We start from the raw sequence: 23,539 nt of genomic DNA on the forward strand, positions 1-23,539 counted from the left end.
CTTAAGGCTAAGAAGGTTCATGGCGATTCGAATCGTAAACTAATTGATATAAGAAAGAATCATGCACTTGATATTCCACGCGCGCAAGGAATCATAAAATAAAAGATTGTATATAATAACTTTCATTACATAGTACCCGAATTTTATGATCTTCACAAGAATACCCAAATATCAATAATAATAATACGTCGAGACTAAAACGTGACTCGACGGGACTCGTGTCTCGCTATTCTAGTTAGATATATACTTTTATAATTTTATATGAAAAAAATGAAAAGTATCTATATATATATGCACAACATATTCTCACGATATATGCTCACGTAAATATCGATACAATGAGTTGCATATGAGTGGACAAGGGGTAACTTGGTTACCCGTACTGATAACATACAATGAAGCTAAAACTAAGTCACTAGTACAATTAGTATTGCTATGTTAAATGCGCAAAAATAAAAAAATAAAAAAAAAGATATGCATATAAAGGGTATGCTGAAAAGATATTCATATACAGTTTACCACAGTACATTATAAGACTCTGGAATAGCTTGAGCTGTGTGTGTGTGTATGTGTGTGTAAAGCAGTTTACAGCAAAAAAAAATCACGGAATACTGTATAACCTAAATTTGTGCTATCGGAAATCAATTTATATTCAGGTTTGAAAAGTGTGATTTGTTTCATTCATTAACCCATGAAATCGATGTAATGCGGAATTACGTATACGTCGCAAAATTATTAAACCTGATTCGTGGGAATAAGTTTATTCTGTGCTGTGATTTCGCAGCAGCGAAAGCACAGCGTGCGATTTTGCAATAAAACATTTTGATTTAAATATTTTTTTCAATTTTCTTGAATGAAAGTTGACATTGCTGACACAACTTTAATTTTGACTACGTTGAACATAACCGAAGTCTATATTCAAATGTATTGAAAACAAATATTCCATTACGACAGTTTCTACATCAACGAAAGTGATCGAGATTTCAGTTGATGAACTCAGTATTGATGAGTTCCTTTAATTAAATTTAGCTTTATGAGAATCCATCTGTTTTATGAATAAAGTTATGAGAATTTATCTATATCAGTGGCTATATTATCATTATTATTCATTTTACTCAAGAATTCCTGATCCATCTACACTAAAGAGCCAAAAAAACTGGTACACCTGCCTAATATCGTGTAGGGCCACGACCACCTAAATAACCTAGATGGTTATATAGGAGGTCGTGGTAGGGCCCCCGCGAGCACGCAGAAATGCCGCAACACGATGCGGCATGGACTCGACTGATGTCTGAAGTAGTGCTGGAGGTAATTGACACCATGAATCCTGCAGGGCTGTCCATAAATCCGTAGGAATAAGGGGGGTGGAGATCTCTTCTGAACAGCACGTTGCAAGGCATCCCAGATATGTTCAATAATGTTCATGTCTGGGGATTTCGGTGGCCAGCGGAAGTATCTAAAGTCAGAAGAGTGTTCCTGGAGCCACTTTGTAGCAATTCTGGACGTGTGGGGTGTCGCATTGTCCTGCTGAAATTGTCCAAGTCCGTCGGAATGCACAATGGACATGAATGGGTGCAGGTGATCAGACAGGATGCTTACGTACCTGTCACCTGTCAGAGTCGTATCTAGACGTATCAGGGGTCCCATATCACGCCAACTGCGCACGCCCCATACCATCACAGAGCCTCCACCAGCTTGAACAGTCCCCTGTTGACATGTAGGGTCCATGGATTCAGGAGGTTGTCTCCATACCCGTACACGTCCATCAGCTCGAAGCAATTGGAACCGAGACTCGGCAGACCAGGCAACGTGTTTCCAGTCCTCAACAGTCCAATGTCGGTGTTGTCGGGACCAGGCGAGGCGTAAAGCTTTGTGTCGCACAGTCATCAAGGGTACACGAGTGAGCCTTCGGCTCCGAAAGCCCATATCGATGATGTTTCGTTGAATGGTTCGCACGCTGACACTTGTTGATGGCCCAGCATTGAAATCTGCAGCAATTTGCGGAAGGGTTGCACGTCTGTCACGTTTATTGATTCTCGTCAGTCCCGTTCTTGCATGATCTTTTTCCGGCCACAGCGATGTCGTAGATTTAATTTTTTACCGGATTCCCGATATTCACGGTACACTCGTGAAATGGTCGCACGTGAAAATCCAAATTGCATCGCTACCTCGGAGATGCTATGTCGCATCTCTCGTGCGCCGACTATAACACCACGTTCAAACTCACTTAAATCTCGATAACCTGCCATTGTAGCAGCAGTAAACGATCTAACAACTGTGCCAGACACTTGTTGTGTTATATAGGCGTTGCCGACCACAGCGCCGTACTCTGATTGGTTCCATATCTCTTTATTTGCATACGCATGCCTTACCAGTTTTTTTGGCTCTTCAGTTTATATATATACGGTATTTTAACATTCGCGATGGCGTTGCGTTTGTGAAAAATTCATTTTTTTATTTATTTTTAAAAAATAATTACAATACAATCCTGTACCAGTTTTTTTTTGGCTCTTCAGTTTATATCGTAAATAGTCAATCAAAAAATTTTACAACATGAGACGTATGGCATAGTACAGTAATGCTCCGACTTATGCTAACTTGAAGTTACCTGATTTTTTGTAAAAAAAAAATGTCTAATCCTTTGAATTTAAGCATTATTGGCAAGTGAGACGAGCTTTTTTCCGGAGATGGAAACGTGTACGGTAAGATAATCAAGTGAGAATTGTGTGTCCAGAAAATCACACAGAATCAGAACACCATTATAACGAAGCTACACTGATTTTTGAGAGCCTAAAAGTTTAAGCTGGAGTAGCTGTGTTAGAAATTAAATTTCGGCAATTATTTAGGAACGAAATTCCAAGGCAATCCTTCAGTTGAATGTTATTGCCGGTTTTTAAAAAAATAGTAAAGTTAAGCTCATTACTGACAGTTTACGTGGTCATCCACCCACAGGTCAATCCAATCAATTTCGATCCGTAAATGAAAGTGTTTTTCTTGAATCGGAACAGTTCATTTCTCTTGTTGCACCAAGAATCGAGAAATTCAAAGCGTAGAACACGTGCCGTTCCTTTGCGGAAATCTTCGGAAAGACTGAATTGCAGCCTCAAGGAAAATAACAGTCTATGAAATCTACGATATCGGAAATAACTTTCACTTTCATTATTTATAACATTATGCAGGAATAGCTGCAGTTTATCGTTATAATTGTTACATGTAAACAGGTGTTTCTGTAAAATTTTGGTCCCAATTAACTTATACTGTTCTCGCCACTTAATAAGATCACATTGGGACTCGAAGTTTCCGATAAAAATAACCGAATGATAACTATATGCGAAAAAGTCTCGTTTGTAAGTGTCGTGACCATACATTCAGTCCAATTGAACGGGACTTATAGTAAACAGGTATTGGTAAAGGTTTACGGAAAATTAACCGCCAACAATTCACCGCCGGAAAATTCACCGACAACAATTCACCGCCATGTGCATTCACCGCTAGGAAAATTCACCGACCAACAATTCACCGCCATGCAATTCACCGCCATGTGCATTCACCGGTAGGAAAATTCACCGACCAACAATTCACCGCCATGTGCATTCACCGCTAGAAAAATTCACCGACCAACAATTCACCGCCATGCAATTCACCGACGACAGTTCGATGCGAGTCAGTTAGCGAGGGAATGAGCGATTGAGTTACTGAGTGAGTGAGTGACTGAGTGACCGAGTGAGTAAGTGATTCAGTGAGCGAGTGGGTTACTGATTCAATGAGCGAGTAAGTCAGTCCGTGAGTGAGTGAGCGAGCTGCTAAGTGAGTGAGTGATCTATTGAGTGAGTAAGTGCCATGTCCTAAAGATATGGCGGAAAGTTTAAATAATGACTTTATGAGAAGAAATTCAGATGATACGGATTCGGGTTGCTGTATTTTTGAATTATATGACATCCATATTTATTGTGGGCATCTTTTTCTCAGCCACCTCGCTGGGCATTTTGCCTGTTGTGGCCTTGTATTTGTATAAATTACAAATTGCTGTTGCCCAATACAAGATAGTATATTCAACAAAATTCCATTAACTCTGTTTTACTCAGAAACTTCTAATGAAATGTTAAAAGGAGTAATAACAGAATTAAAAGATAATAAAGTAAGTGGATACGCGATAAATTAACCCCCTAAAAATGCTTAAAATCATCTCCTGTTATCACTTTGATGTTATAAAAAACATCGGTGATCATCAGTAACCAATGGATTTCTGTTACCCGCGATTTCACGTGATGAACTTTCAGAAATCCCGCCTTAGTGCGTATCTATATGTACTCTATATTTACTATACACGTATATATATACTTCCTATGCAACGGAAATTAGTGACGATTTTTTTATTACGGGAGTCGGTGACGTTTTTTGAGTGATGGAAATCTGTTACGTTTTTGTGTTACGGAAGTCGGTTACGATTTTGGGGTCAAGTTTTCATTTAACTCTTGCATATATCGGGACCCATTTGACACATCGGGACCAAGTAATGTGCATGTACCCAGAGTTTCCCACATCCTACAGCAGGTCCCCTAAGCTGAAATAGATGGCGGGCCCCCAAACAAGATTTTTCACGGGCCCCTCTGTGCTTAATTTATAGTGTGAAAATATCAAAAAGCGATAAGAAACGTTCCGGCCCCTGTCAGCCCTGCCCTCGTGGGGGTCATGCCGAGAGGTATGTATACGTAAAATATACATATATCCCCAGTGCTCCCAACATACAGGGTCGGGGTACCCGGGGGATTGCACATATACCTTCATGGGGAAGTTAAAAGGTTTCATTTCCAGGGGTCCTTGCGATAGTGGAAGCCCAAGGTATATCCAGTCTGGGACCCCATAAAATTTGCGAATTCGGTCGAGGGTAATTGCGTGAGGGGGGGCTGGATTTTATTCGTTGGTAAAATGAATATTTGAAGTAGCCCTCACAGGGGGATGCCCGATTGGCTTCCGAGTCAGGGATCCCGTTTCATTTTGGGGGCACTGGATGAATCTCATTCCTTTCTGTCGTTTAACATTGTAGAATTTTCAACAGCGGAAGCCCGATATAAATCCAGTGTCTGGGTGCCCCACTAAATATCTGCGTATTGGATTTTATTCGTTTTAAAATTGATAAAAATTAAAAATTTTCTCGAATTAAAGATTGACTCGATCAATCACTTACTCACTCGGTCACTCAGTCACTACTGGGTCACTCACTCACCCGCTCAATCACTTACTCACTCGGTCACTCAGTCACTCACTGGGTCACTTACTCACTCGGTCACTCAATCACTTACTTACTCGGTCACTCAGTTACTCACTGGGTCACTCACTCACTCTGTCACTCAATCACTTACTTACTCGGTCACTCAGTCACTCACTGAGTCACTCACTCACCCGCTTAATTACTTACTCACTCGGTCACTCAATCACTTACTTACTCGGTCACTCAGTCACTCACTCACTCGGTCACTCAGTCACTACTGGGTCACTCAGTCACTACTGGGTCACTCAGTCACTACTGGGTCACTCACTCACCCGCTCAATCACTTACTCACTCGGTCACTCACTCACTGACTCGGTCACTGGATCAATCACTCGGTCACTCAATCAATCACTCGGTCACTCAATCATTTACTCATTCGGTCACTCAATCACTCAGTCACTCATTGGGTCACTCACTCACTCAGTCACTCAATCGCTCACTCCCTCGCTAACTGATTCGCATTGAACTGTTGTCGGTGAATTGCTAGTCGGTGAATTTTCCGGCGGTGAATTGTTGTCGGTAAATTTTCCGCACACGATTGGTAAAACGGGACAACTCAGTCTTCTTCCCACAAAATTGGGGGGTTGCGAAGTTTTCAATCGTTTTCACTTTTTTATTCTAATCTAAAACGGGACTTTTTTCCCCTTTGAGCTAAAATCCCGCATTTTTGTTATTCAGCCATCGTAAGGCGTTAGAATGTAACTGTCTAACGTACATCACGAATTGAGATTTTTTTTTTTATTGTACAATACTGTGCGTTTCATAGATCCCTTGGGAAAGTCTCTCGGAAAAAGAAATTTGAATCTAGTTAACTGAAAGAAACTGATAAAGAACGGAATATAAAAAATGATTTTTTTTTTTAAATCCTACATTTGCCTTCACTATAGGAAAGCCATTGAAAAAGCAGCTCCACACGTATATGGATCACGGCGAACGCTATGGACTGATTACGACATTAAGTACGGAAATGTTTGTCAACAGGGAAAAGGGGGGGAGAGGGTAAAGAGAATGCCTTCTAGCCTCCCATATAGTCTTGCAGCCTGATGACGATAACTTTACGGCAAAAAAATACAACTTTAGTTAAATGCGAACCTTAGCTTCAGGATGCGCAAAAAAAAAGCTTTTGACAAAAGAAATGATAACATTATCAGAAGTCCCGGTAACAAAAAACGAATTTTTCCTATGCAATGATATTGATCCGTTCCATTCTTTTCAAGAGTGATAACAATACACGACTGATAACATTATTCACGATTATAAAAAGCAACGTCGTCTGTACTTATATTACAGAGGGGATAACGCTTAATTACGTACAGGGGATCCCGCTTGTAACGTTCCCAATTAGAACATTTTTCTGCTTAGTACAACTTTTATTTTTGTGGTCCCAACTTTCACTAATTATCATCGATATTTCTTGTTTAAAGCGTTTTTCCACTTACAACGTTTTCGTGGTGGTTTTTGTGAAAAATGTTATAAGCGGGATCCACTCAATTTGTATAAAAAACTGAACTCCGACTTACGCGGTTATCGTCAATCCCACTATTAATTAACTTCGGGATATCACTGTACTTTCCTAGTATGTTGATAAAGGCAATATTAGTTTGCTGCTTGAAATACTGATTTTACCTTATCAAAAATGCGTTTTTTTTATAACCGTTTCTAATCATTTCAACACCGTTTTTTTCTGTATTGTTTAAAAAAACTCTAACAATAAATAATTTAAAAATAAAACTAAACTAGATATTGAAAAAAAAAATGAATTGAGTATAATATAAACACAGACAAAACTCACCGGGTGACGTTCGCCAATGTATGACGTCTAAACGTTAGTTTCCCATCTCCTGGAAGAATATAACGCCTTGACATTTTCACATTATCGACGTAGGCGTCCAAATGTGAGAAAATCGAAGAAGAAACGGCAAATTTCATACAGACAACGTTGGCGTTAGACACAATAAAACTTGCTTGGCGTATTTACCGTGACACACGCAAGTCTTTATTAAATACTCCACAGCTACGGTTTCTTTTCAAAAGAAACTTTGTCGGACGATAACTTTTCATTCTCATTCAAATGCAGAAAAAATCGATTGTTACATCGAAAGGATTTGCACTTGCAACTGCATCTTTGCTTGAGGTGTATGTAGAAATAAATAGGGCTGCGAGAGTTAATTCTGTCTGCACACACACGATCAGAGTTTTCACTGCTACATCCTAAATGATTTCCGACAGGAAACGCCTCCTGTTAGCCTCAATTTTTGAATCAAACAGTTGAAAAAAAAGGGTCACGATGTAAAAGAATCACATAACATTTTTCTTTTTGAATTATAATTTCTCAGCAGGCTTGAAAATAATAAAATGATTCAACAATGAAGTGACCTTGGAAATTTTATAGCACCTAAAACACAAAAACCACTGTGTTATTCGCGACACTTGAAACGTGGTTCGACTCTCAAGAATAAGAATAACTGGTTAACGTTCCAGCACGCTATAACGTTTAATCCGACAGGCACTAGTGAATTCACGGGCTTTCTGTTATCTTTTGAATTATTGGGTGGATCAAGTGCTTGGGCATGTCAATCGTATTCTTGTTGAGCTTCTCTTTTTTTTTCGTCTTATTCTTACGTCTTTGTTTTGAAATCTGAAGGCTCCGACGTCTGGCAAGTGGTTAGACTTGCCGGAAGGAACCGAATTACGTCAATTTATTCATTGCTCGAAGTTGAACGGGAAATAAGAATCTTACTTTTTTTTTAAGAATCGTCGGCGAAACGCACGTGATGAATCAAGAAGCGAGAAGAGAAAAATGCGGAGTTTTTTTTTTTCTTCAACGAAAATCGTTTGAACGTTTTGAAACTGAATTAATAACAGGTTTTTCGGCAGTTTCACTCGATAGAAAAAAACAATCGGAAAAAAATAACTTTTGCAGCAATTATCGTAGCATGGGTGATGACTTGAGAAGTGAAAGTTTCCCCGATTGATATATGTATGATTCTTCTATACTATGCTCAAAATTTCTGACACGTAGTAAATGAAGGTCAAAAGCCGGTTTGTTTTGATATGCACTTCAACAAGAGGAAAAAAAACATTCCAACAGATTGGCTCTCATCTATTGAAAGCGCTTGAGATTAGTAAACATAATGTGTACTTTTTTCGTCAGACATCGCAGGTTTTCTGATAAAGATTACAAGCTGTCACAATGACCTCATTTATCAGGGAAATAAATAAATATATATCGTTCGTATCTAAAATGCCGAAAGAGAAATATCACCAGATGTTAGTGTTCTTGTGTTAACGCTGTACATATAGGCACTCTTCTTACCTGAAGTAATCTTGAAATTTCATCATCGTGAATGCTGTTGATTTTAAGCAACTCGCGCCATTCATTCACTTTCAAAATAAGCCACTTTCGACAGAAAAAAAAACCATTTGTTTAAAACATTGGTAGACTTTTAAACTGATAATTTAGCAAACTATCACTACGGTCACAGATTATCATTTTTAAACACATATAATGCTCGAAGGTACGACGTTGTTATCTCCTTGCTTTTTGAAACCATAAAACTGTAATCTTCGGCAGCCTAATTTATATTACATAAAAATATACATTTCGTGCTCTTCTCACAGACAGTTTGATGATAAGAACTGTGATATTACTAGACATTGAATGAAATCTTAAATTAAAACGACACGTAACAAAATGATATTGTACATATCAAATGATTTGTTGAACTGCTTTTGACATGTGAGTTTGACTTTCAACTTGCGTGTTTTTCATCATATGAGATTTCAATTTTAACGAAAGTTGAGTATCTCTTGGTTTTATATTAAAACGTTTAAGGGAGGTCAGTGGTCAGTGAGGATATAAATAAGATATTTTCCCTAACGAACTTGAGGCGACCATCGATGGACAGCGCCTTCACTTTCAACCCATCTCATTAATGGCAGTAAATTGCAATATGGCGATATGGCCAGAGTTGGTGTTTGGTGAAGTAGTAAGCAATGACAGTGGTCAGTGTACAATCTTTATTTCACATTCAAAATTACTGAGTAATATTTGAAAATTTCCCATCCCCACTCAAGGTACTCAATCATTTTCTCCTAAATTATGTGGATACTTTTTAAAATTTAACGAGAGCTTTTGCGATTTTAATAGATGGTGTTTTTTTTTTCGAATATCAACTTCAACAACGCGCAATTTTTTTTCAAAAATCACAAAAAATTGACCCATATTTAATTATAAAATTGCTTTAAACCATTTTAGTAAGAAATCCTATCGTTAAAGCATGATCTTGCTGTGCTAAGAGGCGTATAAAGTTTCAAGACATTTGAGCGAGTAATGTATGAAAAAAATGTTCCTTATCTGACAAAAAATATAGTTTTGAGAAAAGGGCATTTTTTAATGGAAAACCTTAGCATAAATAATGCTTCACAACACCTCTATTTAAATGTATCAAAAATACTTTTGGTGCAGGTAGAAAAAAATTCGAAAGCAGAGTTCTTCTTTTAGAGCAGAAAAATAAGTATTTAAAAATTCAAAAATTGAAAAACACGTATTTTGGAAATTTTTCGTGCACCGGCCCCTTAAATCATGAGGTAAATGAACTGTGGAAGACTTAATTATGAATTCCAGTTTCACTTTTTTCCGCATTTCACAACAGTAATTATCCGAAAATTAAGCCTGTAAAAAATTATTGGAAATAAATGAGCATCAATTTTTTCCTCAAGCCAAGTTATTACATAATCCTCGAATTTGCTGGGTATGAATCTTGATGTGGAATTGAATGTATTCATTCGAATAGCCATTCGAAATCGTCTATAAATTATGTATCTGTCATAAATGTGTACATAAAATTTTCGTAGTGTTACAGAATAATGAAATCAGTACCGTTATCCACACGGTTTTTTATTAAAAATGTTAATTACTTCAAGAGCGTCTGTGCCAAACATTATGAACTATAGACAGATACTACGTGATTTAAACTAGTGTCTAAACTCTTGTGGTGCACTGTATTTATAAAATGTTTACAAAAACACCGGCATTCACTTCCCTCAGTGGTATTCGAAATATCTGTGATCCCGGACATGGTTTTTGAATGAAACATGGTGTGATTTCACCTTAAAATCCCTTCAAATCATACATATAATTAGTTAATGATCAATTTTCATCATTCCTTATAAATTAAGAGAGTATGCCAATATCATGTTCACTGAAATATCCAGACACGTCTTTATTGGCATATGAATATGTGATATCACCTATCGTTAATCCACTAGTCGTGTTCACATGACAGATTTCAGGCAAAATGTTTTTAGAAATGCTATCAGTTTATACGTGTTTGGTCTACAGTACAGCGTTGAAAAAGTGCAATGTTCAGAAATATTGCAATTGAAATGAAATACTTTCTTGCTGTCTTGATAAGCAGGTAGAGAGGTTCCTTGAAAAATAATAGCTGTAATGCGAAAATTCACTACGAAACTTCAGTATTTTGTACACGAAACTAGGCTTTTGTATGACCTGCTGTATGCACAATCTGCCTACGACTACGGCCTGCCTTCATTATCTTCCTGAAACTTCCACTGGAGATTGGGTAGAGGTTCACCAGATAGAAATAGATCATGCTCTAGCATCTGTATGTAATGCTGAGCATTTTGGCAACCTCTAAGAGAGGCTGTTGATACCTGCCTATTACAGCAGAATGTAGAAGAAACCATCAGTGAACCTTGCCTAAAATTAGTCAGTAGTTCTTTGCAGAAATCGCGCAAATAATACCGTCATCCATCTGGACCGTCCAAGTTTTACCTCTTCGAATTGCTACAAATTACTGAAAACCATTTTGGTCCATATGGCACACACACTTGCGAGCCCACTGTAAACTTTGTGTTTTGTGCTCAAGTTGAAACCTGAGCGCAAAAGCTAATTTTTCATAATTTTTCGGAATACTACCGTAGTCTACCTTTTTTCGTATACGTGTATGAAACGTATCCATTCACACTGAGAGTCCAGACGAGTTTTTAAATCACCGAGCAGTCATCCTCTGTGTCGATGCCAGTATTAGGATTCTCTTCTGTCATCTCTTTTATCTGTAACGCGTGGCTTTTTTGCTCGGTCTTTGGCACCACCTCTAGATCATACTCGGTAGATAGACATTTTAGAACGCTGTGAGAGAACTGCGAAACAGTTTACCCTTCTCTCCATATTCCATATACCCTGCAATTTTCCAGAACTGATCGCTGTAGCTCGCGACATATCAAATAATTGATGCTATCGCGTGAAGAATATAAATACTGCAGAAAAAAGTCATTTGCGGCAAATTTGCATATTTCAACGACAAATCGCAAAAAGTCTTTATTGTATCTCTCACAACTTTTCCCAAAGCAAACACGCGCACGAGACTCACTTTTTTCGCAAAAACGGTTTTTGATGTTCGGATGTTCGAAAAATATTTTCAGTGACAGAAAGAAGTATATCTGTTAATCCTTATTATTCAATAATTTGGGATTTTTTTTAAATTGAACCATGAATTGGCAAGGGAACCGCAGTTGACTAAAGTTTGAGAACCACTGGTTTAGGATATAGGGGAAAGTGGGCTCGTTTTCATTCTGGAAAAGGTCTCTTTGCTTTCTATTAAAGTGATCCTTCCACTTTTCCGGGGCTTAGTTAGTCCTGGATTGGAGTATGCCATCAGGTTTTGGAGACCATACTTTCAGAGGGACATTGACTTGGTCGAGGGGGTGCAGAGAAGAGACGCGTGCTCTTGATGGCAAAAGAGGCTTAAGCTAAGAAAAGAGACTTGATTTTTTGAAAATGTTTACATTGGAAGAGCGCAGATGTCAGGGGATGGGATTAAAGTGTTTAAAATTTTCAACGGGATGGGTAAAATGGACCACATGAGTTATTAATACATCGTCAATCAACTGCTTCGACAAGAGGGCACCGGTATCAATTGATAAGGCACAATTCTAGGTTGTTGTGTCACAGGGAATTTTCGCTCTAATAAGGTTGTAAATGAATGTAATAGCCCACCTCTGGGGGTCGTGAATTATAAACACAATTGACACGTTTAAAAAGAAATACGATACACATAAATCGAGAAACTATCCATACTTAAATGAGGCAACTACAATTTTTTAAGGGCAGTATATTTATATTTTTCATAATTATTGGGTTTTTTATTGCTCTTATTGGATTGGCGTATTTTTGATATATTTAAGACATATATCCGACATCCATATTTTTTATGGGCATCATTTTTCAGCCAGTCGTTAGACATTTGCCTGTTGTGGCCTTTGTATTTGTATTTCTATTTGTATAATGGGACAAGGTTCTAATAGGACAAGGTCTAATATTTCAGTATTTGTTGCTTTTTTCACATATTTCTTTCATCTGAATGACAACAATCAAGCTGCTGTGATAATTAATCAAAAATTAATCAAAAAAAGTAAACCATTCCTGATTATTAGGGAAAAAGAAAGACGAAAATCAGTTTTTCCCTCCTAAAAAGTAAGTTCGATTTTTTTTTCAGTTTGAATGATTTTGAAATATTAAATTTCTTTACATTGGTGAAGATACTGCTGATTTTTATACTTTGAATATTGAGAACTTTTAATAAATCTCAGTTGAATTTTCTTGTGATAAACTTGTGCTGTTTAGGTTGTAAAAATACGAACTTTCAGCCCTTGGGGTCTAATGAGACGAGCATAGAGATTAGTGCCTATAACAAAAAGTGTTTTCTCTCAAGTAAGAAGAACTTGAATATTCGATAATGGAATCGAGGCTATATCATGGCTTTACAAAAATTGAAACTAAGAAGCCTATATACTTTAGCTTAAGGCATAAAAATTTAAGAAAAATTATGTTAAAATAATATTTCACAGTGTTTATAAAGTTTTTTGTGGGTTTATTTTTTTTTTTTTCTTTTGTTGCATTAAACTCTGACCTCGGCGTCTAATGGGACAAAAGAATTCAGGTATAAAACTGATCATCACTATACAAGCAACCGAAATTATTTATTTTGAGAATTTTCATCATATAACATAAATGTTTGTCAATAAAACAAAAAAAAAAGAAATTCTAATTTCTTTAAGAAGAATTTCTTTTGAAGAAAATCAAAAACTAATATTTGTCCCATTTGCCCCCCACCCCCTAGCTATTGAATAACAATAAGAGTGAACATCCTGTATTTAAAGGAATAATAATAATAACGATAACGAACAAATGCCAGACTCTGACTTCACGTCATTGAACCACATATTTTTTTATTGTCTCTGCTTACTGTTTTTAAACTTAGATAGTACCGTAAAAACGAACAGACTTAATTGCTCAAATTCATCAAATCATGAATAAGCCCTGTGATGTTCAGAAACACCCATGAAACTTCTAAATTTCATTTAGTCCGGTTAAATGGAAAAAAATGGGTATTTTTTTTCTATGCTGTTAATTAAAGCGAAATAAATTTAAGAGGATCAAACCAGTATATTTTTAGGAGCTCGCAAAAGTTTTTTTTATTCTTATTTTGTCACTTCCAGCTTACATGGGTATTACTTTACGGAATTTCCATGATTGGATTTCAAACGATAGAGAAACTGTTCGGCATTTCAGCACCAAGACTGAGACACCGACATCTAGGGCACTGTCTTAACGACTTTTCCCATTTCATGGATCTCGTTACTCCGAGCCTCAATGGGACTCTAAAAGTTTTTCTTATATTGTTTGTTCCAGCTCCTGGAAACTCACTTGTTTATTTTTAACTACCGCCCAGTGTGAAAGGAATATTGTCTAAGAAATTCTATTAACATAAACACATAAGAGGAAACATAATCTCTTGAGATAATTAAAGAAAAATTTACATTTTTATTTTCAATATACCGCGAGTTTTACCGAGAGTGTCCGAAAGGAATAAATAAAATTCTATGGGTCATTCGAAAAGTAAAGTGAAATATGGGGAAAATATCAGTGGAAAGAGGAAAATTCAGATTTTTTAAAATAACAATTAGAGAAAATATAGGAATTGAAATTTTTATTCGCCCCCCCCCCAAATGAAAAATGTTGATTGTTAAAATTTGCATTTCTTTTTATTGTGCTGAAATAAATTTATTTTATGATATTTGAATGAATATTTGTTGAGATACCTGGGATCGAAATTTTTGATTTTTGCTACTTTTTGCATGCTAAAATAGCTCAAAAAATTTCAAGACTTTAAAATCAAAAAAAAATCAAGAACCTTGCCAATATCGCTACGAATTTTTATTCAAATTTATGACGGAGTAATGTAATTTTTTTCAGTAAATTAAAGTGCGGGTGAAAATTTTATTAATTTATTATTTTTATATTGAGAACCATAATTTTTATCTTAATTTTTTAATCATTATTTTATGGTGGCTATCGCAGCTGAATTAAGCATTTTTTGCTGCATGTTACTTCAGTTTTAAAATCAACAGTAGAATTTTTACTTTTGGGCATTCTTCGTTTAACACATTATTTTGTTAAAAGTTACTTGCTTATGAATTGGCAACAATATCATCAAAACGATTTTGTATGTAGTTATATAGGAAAAAAATTACTTATGCATAATAAGGTTTTAGGCACTGTATATTATATTTATTCAATCACATCTCAACAAGCAGAGAACACAATTACATAGATATTTTTTTCTCGATAACATTTGTATCAGTCTGGGGCTGATTACGATCGTTGGTGTTTTTGATAACATCAAATTTTCGTTTGTTTCGTTGATAACATTATATTCGTGGTATCTATCATTCTGTCAGAGGAATTTACAGTATCTACGTCGTTTAATAAAGTTTGCGAAGAGCATATTTGCTCATTTGGTAACTAGATAACACATCTTTTAAATGAAAACGCTGGAATGAAAGAGGATAAATACGAAACTATAGTGAAATGACAACTCTATGGAAAATAGGGGAATGAACTTCAGAAATGTTAAGTTCTATTTTAGGATCAGGTTCGGTGAAACTTTTTTTGTTGGCTAGTCCCGCCTATTTACTAGCTTCTGTGTAGGGAGTAGAAGCTTGATTAAAACGGTTTGCACAATCGGAACGCGATTTCAAACATTAGAGAGGGCCTTGAAGTAGGAGCATGTGCTGAATGAAAGATGTAATTGTGCTCGGATCTACACTTGGTGAACGCTCGCCTCGAAGACAAACACAGCAACGCAAACAACACAAGAACAGCAAGAGCTGTCTTTAAGGTTTAGTCATTCCTTCAGGAGAGCTGCTTAAATTTGTCAGCAGATAAATCAGTTCTTCTAAGCGGGAAACAAGTAGAAAAAAAATGAACTTCTTCATTCTGTGTTGCTAATCTTTATTTTTATTCTTGTTTTCCTTCCTCTTGACAACTGCGTCTATTTCTTTTGGCTTATGCACCACATCCACACACAAAATACATCTTAAAGGAAAGCTTTTAAAGCCACTTTTTGAGCATATAATAGCTCAGTTTTTTTGTTCTAGAGAAATACGTTTGATTTAATTAGACAGCCTAAGAGCGTGACCCGCTTACGTGATTCGATAGCCTGTCGCAGACTTAAATGGTTTGGTAACGGGTCGTGGGTGCTGCAATGATATGCAATGGTTCATAATTTTAAATTTTTTTAACTTTTAAGTGACATAATGATGATTTTGACTAAAAATATCGATCATCATTTTAAGTTGAAACCATCTTCTTTGAACTTTGAGTAGAACATACTTACTAGAAGCACATCAGCATGTACAGTGTAAACTAAAATTGAAAGTCTCAATCAAAGCACCTATTAATTTATTCCCAATCACAGAAAAAAGTATCAACCGTTTAAAGAATCTTCTGTGGTAGCTGATAAGCTTCAATAAATGGATAATCAGTTTTTCCAAATAATTGACACAACAATAAAATTTCTTTAATTTTCTTGAGCTCTATTACGTAGAAATGTAGGGTACATTTTAAATCAATATAACATAACATAATTTGTCTCTCCCCGGTCAGTTAAAATAAAACTATACATACACACACATACACAAGTTGAAGTTTATATTAAAAACATGCCAAAAAATGGTAAAAATTATAATAGTAAAAACGTTACCAAATACGTTACACATTGAATTACAAAATAAAACTTTAATATAAAATAAAAATTCGTGCATTGAAGTTTTACTAGTGTTAACGATAATTTCATTTACTTTCCGAAAAGGAGTTCTGTTTCAGATTTAATGTCAGTGGTTCCTAGCCCACATTTCTATGGATTAGTAATCAAATTAGGTTTTGAAGTCTTGAGCGCGCCACATTCGGCTAGTGAGTCAGTATGATTTGAGCTAGTATGGCCCAAAATCTACATAAAAATGGATGAAAATCAGCGAGCCATGCACTAGATCAATTATCACTATTAGTTTCATTGCAGGAAGTGCAATTATAGTGATTAGTGCAAGTCTCAAACAAGTCTAACGAGAAAAGATAACCTCTTAATTTAATTGATGTTAATGAATGTTCGTATTATCAATCAATAGAAATGAACAATTTATTCGGTAATTACGAATTTAGCTTTTCAACTAAACTCTGAAAAAAAAGGAGCTTTTTGATTAATTATAACCAGTGATAATCATAGATAATCGTTCCCTATGATGATCATTATGTCCATCAATTACAAAAATATAACATATTTTATATGTACTTATCTTTTTGGCAGCTAGAATTCGTTTGAGACTACAGACACTTCGATCACATAACCACATCAACCCCTTTTTTAAGAATAATAAACTTCTAGTGATAGCTTTTTTGAAGAAAAAAATGGAAGAGCTCCAGCTTTTATTGTTGAAAGGAAAGGATTACGCCCAGGGTGTTGTTGGAAAGTAAAATGAAAATATAACAAAAAATGTTATGTATCAACGATGTATAAAGAACGACAACACATAAAAACACGAGTGAGATATATTCGTTGATTTTGAGATGGCGTTTCTCTTCTCAGTAAAACGTAGCTCCATATTCCCCTTGAGATTTCATGGGAATATAGATCAAACAACTTCTCTCTGATTTAGTGGCGGAGACGATGCTTTAAACACCAACACAATGGCTTAAAAATTTTTGACAAAAAAAAAAGAAAGAGGAGAAAAAGGAAAAATATTTTTAAAGACGAGTAATGATGATGATGGAAAGATGCTTATTACATATATACATGTACATGTAAAAAACCGTGTTATACGAGAAAAAAATGAGGTTGAACGTTTGTTTATTTGTTTTTTGTCATGTTTAACGAGTTTTTTATCGGGTTTTTTTTTTAAATGATCAGGAATGCACAGAGTGAGAGAGAGAGGAGAGAGAGAGAGAGAGAGGAGAGAGAGAGGAGAGAAAGAAGGTAATGAATTTTTCTATTGTTAATGTAATTTTTTAAACAAATTTCAGTTTTTTTCATGTGATATAAAGCACTTGATAATCATTTGCTTATTATACGAAATTCTGGCAGTATAGTTCTGACTTCGAATCATGTGTCTAATTCAAAGCCACATGACTGTTAAAATAACCAAAAAATAGTTTATAAAAATAACATAAGATATAATACAGACTGATTTAAAATACAGATGATTCTGAACATTTTGATACCTCAATTTAGAGTTTACAAGCAATAGAAATCGAGACATGAGGAAAAATATTTCACATTAATCTTCCCCAAATTAAAGCGACTTGGATAGTTTAACCTTGGACCAGTTTAAGGCCAACACGGGATCCCATGTTCAGAGGCTGTGTTTAGGTAAATTTAAAATTTTTAAAAATATACCGTATATACTCGTGTATAAGCCGACTCGTATATATCGTTTGACGTACAAAACAGTCAATGCCTTGCAAGGAAGTACTTAACAATTATGTGTGCACCCCCACCCCCACATCTTAACCCTCAAAATAAAGGTGCTACAAAAAGGATCAAATTGATTACAGGAATCATTAACTAAGCCAGATTATTTCTTGACCATTTCATGATGCCCAAATTGGTTTTGGTCATTTTGTTTGTTTAATTATTTATTTAAATTCTTTTAAACCACTCGTAACACCGCTCAACCGACTATCATTAAACCGGGTCTTTCTCTCTATATATATACGCTGTCTTATAAAATTCAACAGTTTGATGCCCTAATTTTTAAATAGCAATAATTTACTCAATCTTCAAATATTATTCTTGTAATGCAATATTTCTCTATGTACCCAATAAATTCAATAAACGGGATATTTATAATAAAACTTGACATATTCTGAGCTGTCTACAGCTTCGACTATCCATCGGAAAGCGATGAAACTTAAGGAACTTTTTTGGCCAGCCCTAGAACTACCACGTGGTCATTTTGACCACTTTTTAGACTTTGATCGCCATTTGCAACTCCATTTTTCAAAATTGTAGAAAATTTCCCTCCATTACTTTTCCTAATTCGTCGAAAGAAATCTTTTGGAGTCATTCCGTTTGATTTTTAAAAACTACTTCTACCTAGAACTACCGAGCGGTAATTTTGATCGCAATTGAAAATCTCTTTGCTTATACAGGGTGATTCAGAAAAGAGTGTACTACTACCTCTTAAACAATTGTCATCAAAGAATGCGTGGTCTAGCATGAAACGGGCGCGGTAGCCCAGGTCGATAAGATACTCGCCTTAAGTACCAAAGGATGTGCAGAGGTGTCGCGAGTTCGATACCCGGTTCGTCCTTGTCAGAAAACTTTCCTGACACAGTGGTACAACAAAAACGGCGACATGACCGCAGAAACCCCCCATCGAGGGGTTCGCGTACCAACCCCTCGAAGAGTATAAAAAACAAACCTGCCTTTCGGAATCGGCAATAAATTGTAGGTCCCGGTCTAATTAGCCCTCGTGTGCAGAAAATGACCGTGGTGCGACAAAAATGATCAAATGTTCCAACATGAAACGTAAACGCGCTAGCGCGTTTCGAAACGGCCGCTCCGCAAACGTTAAAACGGCATTCCTGTTGAAATTTATCGGAAGAAAAATATCACCGTGCATGCAAATGTAACCTAGGGAAGGAGAAGAAACCGTATGCAAATCTGCGTCACAGTGAATAAAAGGCGCGGACGCCAGCCCTGTGAAGTTATTCCAGCGTGCAACGACGTTCTAACAGTTGTAACGTACGAGATAATGGCGCAATTTAGTAATACGGATTGGGCAACCGCCTGTGGGGAACACTCTCACCGTATATTCATGCTGCCTCTGTGGTACTTCCGTTCCCAACTCCGTAAATGAAATGTATGTGTGCTTTTTCAGTATTACTGAAGTTCGCCATTATCCCGTACGCTACAACTGTTAGAACGGTTCCACGCTGAAATAACTTCACAGGGCTGGCGTCCGCGCCTTTTATTCACTGCGACGCAGATTTGCATTCGGTTCCTTCTTTTTCCCCAGGTTACATTTGCATGCATGGTGATCTTTTTCTCCCGATAAATGTCAACAGGAATATCGTTTTAACGTTTGCGGAGCGGCTGTTTCGAAACGCGCTAGAGCGTTTGCGTTTCATGTTAGACCATGCATTCTTCGATGACAATTGTTTGGCGTATACTATCATCTCTTAAAGTTTTCCCATCTTTTCTAAATTACCCTGCATATAGTATAACTAGATTCTAAATATACTATGAAAGCATATTTTCATGCAATAAAATTATTCATTTTCTCTTTTCTTTTTTAAAATAGAATAAAATCGTTATAGCATGAAATCGTTCATGTTTCGTTACATTTCAAGTGTAAGCTAGCATACAGGGTGTTTCAAAAAAAGTTGGGCTAATTTCTAAAAGTGGTAGAATGCATTGAAATGATCTATTTCTTGTCTTACAAATACTTGATGAAAAATAGGGTACATTGGTGCCAGAGAGAGAGAGAGAGAGTGCCCTTGAGAGTGAAGCTAAGCAGGTGAATCACATTTCATTATAGGCCATGCATTTTGCAGCCGCATCGATACGTCGTATGGTCAACTAAGTGGGAGTAAATGTTGTACAGTGACCTTAGTTGTCGTATTTTATCGGACATAATCATTGTTTACATATTATTTAGTATCATTATACAATTACATGATAAATGACAAAATGGTTTGCCTGATGCAACAACCTGTAAACAAAAGCGACAAAATTGCTTCGGCAACACCTTACGTTCTTTCTGCTAGTAAATTCAGTATTAGCTTCAAACTTAAAATTTTCTTAACTGTTCCAGCTGGGATGGGGGCGGAGTGGGGAACAATAGGTGGCGGAACCCTAGGAATTGAATTCATGTCACTTGAGCCCCAAGAATTTCTATGAAGCGTGCTCTCAATAATTCATGAACATACAAAGCGATGCACTTACGCGTGCTTTATTGAATCCCTTATATGCCAGATGTCTGACATCCTCAGTAATCCTTCATTGTTTTGCTTTAACAGAACACTTGAGTAAGAGGGGAGGTGTCTCTCGGTTGTCGTAGAGCAACTTACATTCCGAAATTTTGAACTTAATGAATAACACGCAATATGAATTTGGAAAATATAAAAATAAGACTTTCTTATATGTAGTTGGGGCCCCGGGGGCTTCCAAAACTTCCCCATATGACAATATTTCAAGACAAGCAACCCTAGTTCTTATGGTACTTGTTTTAATCCATAATTACAGCTGTATCATGCATTTTTGCGATAGTGGTCAAAAAGATCATTCCCGTAGTTCGGGAGGGGCATGAAAATTCCGGTAGTTCAAATGTTTTAAAAGGGCGTTTAATTTCTAAACTACATTTGATCATTTGATCATTTTTGTCGCACCACGTTCATTTTCTGCACACGAGGGCTAATTAGACCGGGACCTACAATTTATTGCCGATTCCGAACGGCAGGCTTGTTTTTATACTCATCGAGAGTTTGGTGCACTAACCCCTTGAAGTGGGACTCCCTGTGGTAGCAATCTGTTGCTGTGGTCATGTCGTTGTTTTCTGTTGTACTGTTGTGTCAGGAAAGTTTTCTGACAAGGACGAACCGGGTATTGAACTCGCGACACCTCTAAACATCCTTTGGTACTTTCGGCGAGTATCTTATCGACCTGAGCTACCGCGCCCCTAATTTATAAACTACCTGTTCGAAAATTTTTTTCTCAGGCGGGTGGTGGTTTCAGTGTGGTCAATTTAGAAAAATGTGTTTTCTGACGCTTGATAAAGGTCTCAGATAGCATCATAAAATGGAACCTTTTTCTTAATGACTTGTAGGAAATTTAAACTTTTCCCACGCCCATTTCCAAGAATGTCTAATATTTGTTCATATGAAATAAATGTATGAAACATGATCAGAATAAATGCAGATTTGTTATTATATTTGTTGAATAATTTAGAGACTTTAGATGAATTTCATTTTTTGTCAATATTTACTAATGAAACGATAAATTATCATTATCAGACATTATTCCAAAACTTAAATCTTGAAAATTCATCAATTTCACATTTTACAGCACTGGTTGTTAGCCACTAAATCACTACCTACCCTCCCAAGTTAGAGAGAGAGAGAGAGAGAATTTTTTTTCTCGATATATATTTTACATTCTTAAAAAGCCAAGAGTAAATTCACATCAGAGTAAATTCATTCACCAAGTAAATTCATAAAATATTGTAGAAAACTTAATATGCTCCTGGAAGGGATTCAAAATAAATTAAGAGCAAAGAAAAAAAAAATTCATCTCCAATATTCGCCACTCTACAGGGTATTTTCTATGCTCATTGCGCGAACTTTTGCAAGCATGTGACTAAACACTAAAACTTCATGGCAGATATCTAAACATCTCTAAAAAAATCATTTTCACTCTCATTTCATCACTGAAGAATATGACGTTGAGTTTACAAGAACGTGCTTCACTGGTGAAACTCTTTCACGAAAACAAAACGCTATGCGGAAATTTTTGGTCTTTGAAGGGGCTTTGAAAAGTTTACCCATCCCCTACAGCATACATGCTCAACCCATGACCCGCGAGCCAAATGTGGCCCTCAGAATCCCCTGATGAGGCCCGTGATCTCAAACCTAATTTGGGAAAAATGAACTAAACGGCACATTTCCAATGACTTAAGTGACCTGTGGCATGTTTACAGATCTCTTTGGTGACCCCTACGTCACATTTCAGCTCACCTAAAGGACCCTTTGTGCAATTTCACATTTCTTAGGTGGCCCACGACACGTTCCGAAATAACCCAAGTGGTCCGCGACATAGTCACAGACAACTTTAGTGATCCGTGGTACATCTACAGATCACTGAATTGACCCGTGGCCCATTTCGATATCACTGAATTGACCCGTGGCCCATTTCGATATCACTTAAGTGACCCATGGCACAGTTCCTGGGCAATTACGCGGATAGCGGCACATTTCCAGATCACTTAAGTGACCGGCGGCACAATCCCAGAGCACGTAAGTGGCCCGCGGTACATTTACAGATCGTTCAAGTGACCTCCAACGGTGGCTGTTCCAGATCACTTAAGTGGTCCGCGACACTTTTTCAAACCAATGAAGTCGCCCCGCACTCTCTGAAAGGTTTAGCACCTTTACCCTACAGGCTGTAGACAGCTCAGAATACGCCAACTTTAATTATAGGCACACTGTACCACAATGTACGTATACGTCATTAATTTTGCACTGGTTTTAATCTCTATTGTTCAACACGATTTCTTCTCAACTGGCTGGCTCTCAAGGAATTCTGCTTACATTAATATTCATTTGCTGTTCCCAAAAAAAGTCAAAATCTACTTTCTTGCACCTATTGTGCAAGCCTCGGGAGAAGTGTTTTGATCGCCGGAATTCTTTCTGTTTTTCTGGAACATTGATGCAAATTTGGCTAAAAATAAGTTTTGAGATATTGCATGGCATCATAAAACTAATGCTACGACGAGAAAATGCGGGAATTCAGTACATGTTTTAGTTTAGGTAAGTATCAAATTTTAAAGCCAATGTCATCCTGATTAAGAATATATAAAATGCTTTTGTTGAACTATCAAGAATTTTTGGTAAAATGCATGGATCAAAATATTGTTACGAAAATTATGTAAATAACTATTATTTATCATGTATTGTGTAATTTTTCTCTTGAAAATAATCATTGATGCAACTCTGTATAAATCCCACCAAATTGATGACAAACTTGGCAAGTCTGGCGATAGCAATGATTTGTCGGTATCATATCGCCAAGAGAAGTAGTAAAGACTACGCCAGAATCATCGAGATTTCTCTCTCTCTCTCTCTCTCTCTCTCTGTAGAAGGTTTATTTTCTCTTATATAGTAGCACCGCCTCCGCGGAACTAGCAGTT

At 36.6% G+C, this 23,539-nt stretch overlaps 1 protein-coding gene across 1 annotated transcript in view; it reads right to left on the reverse strand.

The window, feature by feature from the left end:
- LOC149085130 (3',5'-cyclic-AMP phosphodiesterase-like) overlaps positions 1 to 7,503 on the reverse strand; it is a 342,555-nt gene extending 335,052 nt beyond the window's left edge. Inside the window, exon 1 of the mRNA XM_089232946.1 lies at positions 7,065 to 7,503. Coding sequence (XP_089089072.1) covers positions 7,065 to 7,201 — 137 coding nt within the window. The 5' untranslated portion in view covers positions 7,202 to 7,503. The remainder of the gene's footprint in view (positions 1 to 7,064) is intronic.
- Between the last annotated feature and the right edge of the window lie 16,036 nt (positions 7,504 to 23,539).

The sequence above is a fragment of the Pholcus phalangioides genome, unplaced genomic scaffold, assembly GCF_987345545.1.
Source record: "Pholcus phalangioides strain wild (caught in Gottingen) unplaced genomic scaffold, Ppha-v1.0 ptg000007l_1, whole genome shotgun sequence".
Taxonomy (NCBI): domain Eukaryota; kingdom Metazoa; phylum Arthropoda; class Arachnida; order Araneae; family Pholcidae; genus Pholcus; species Pholcus phalangioides.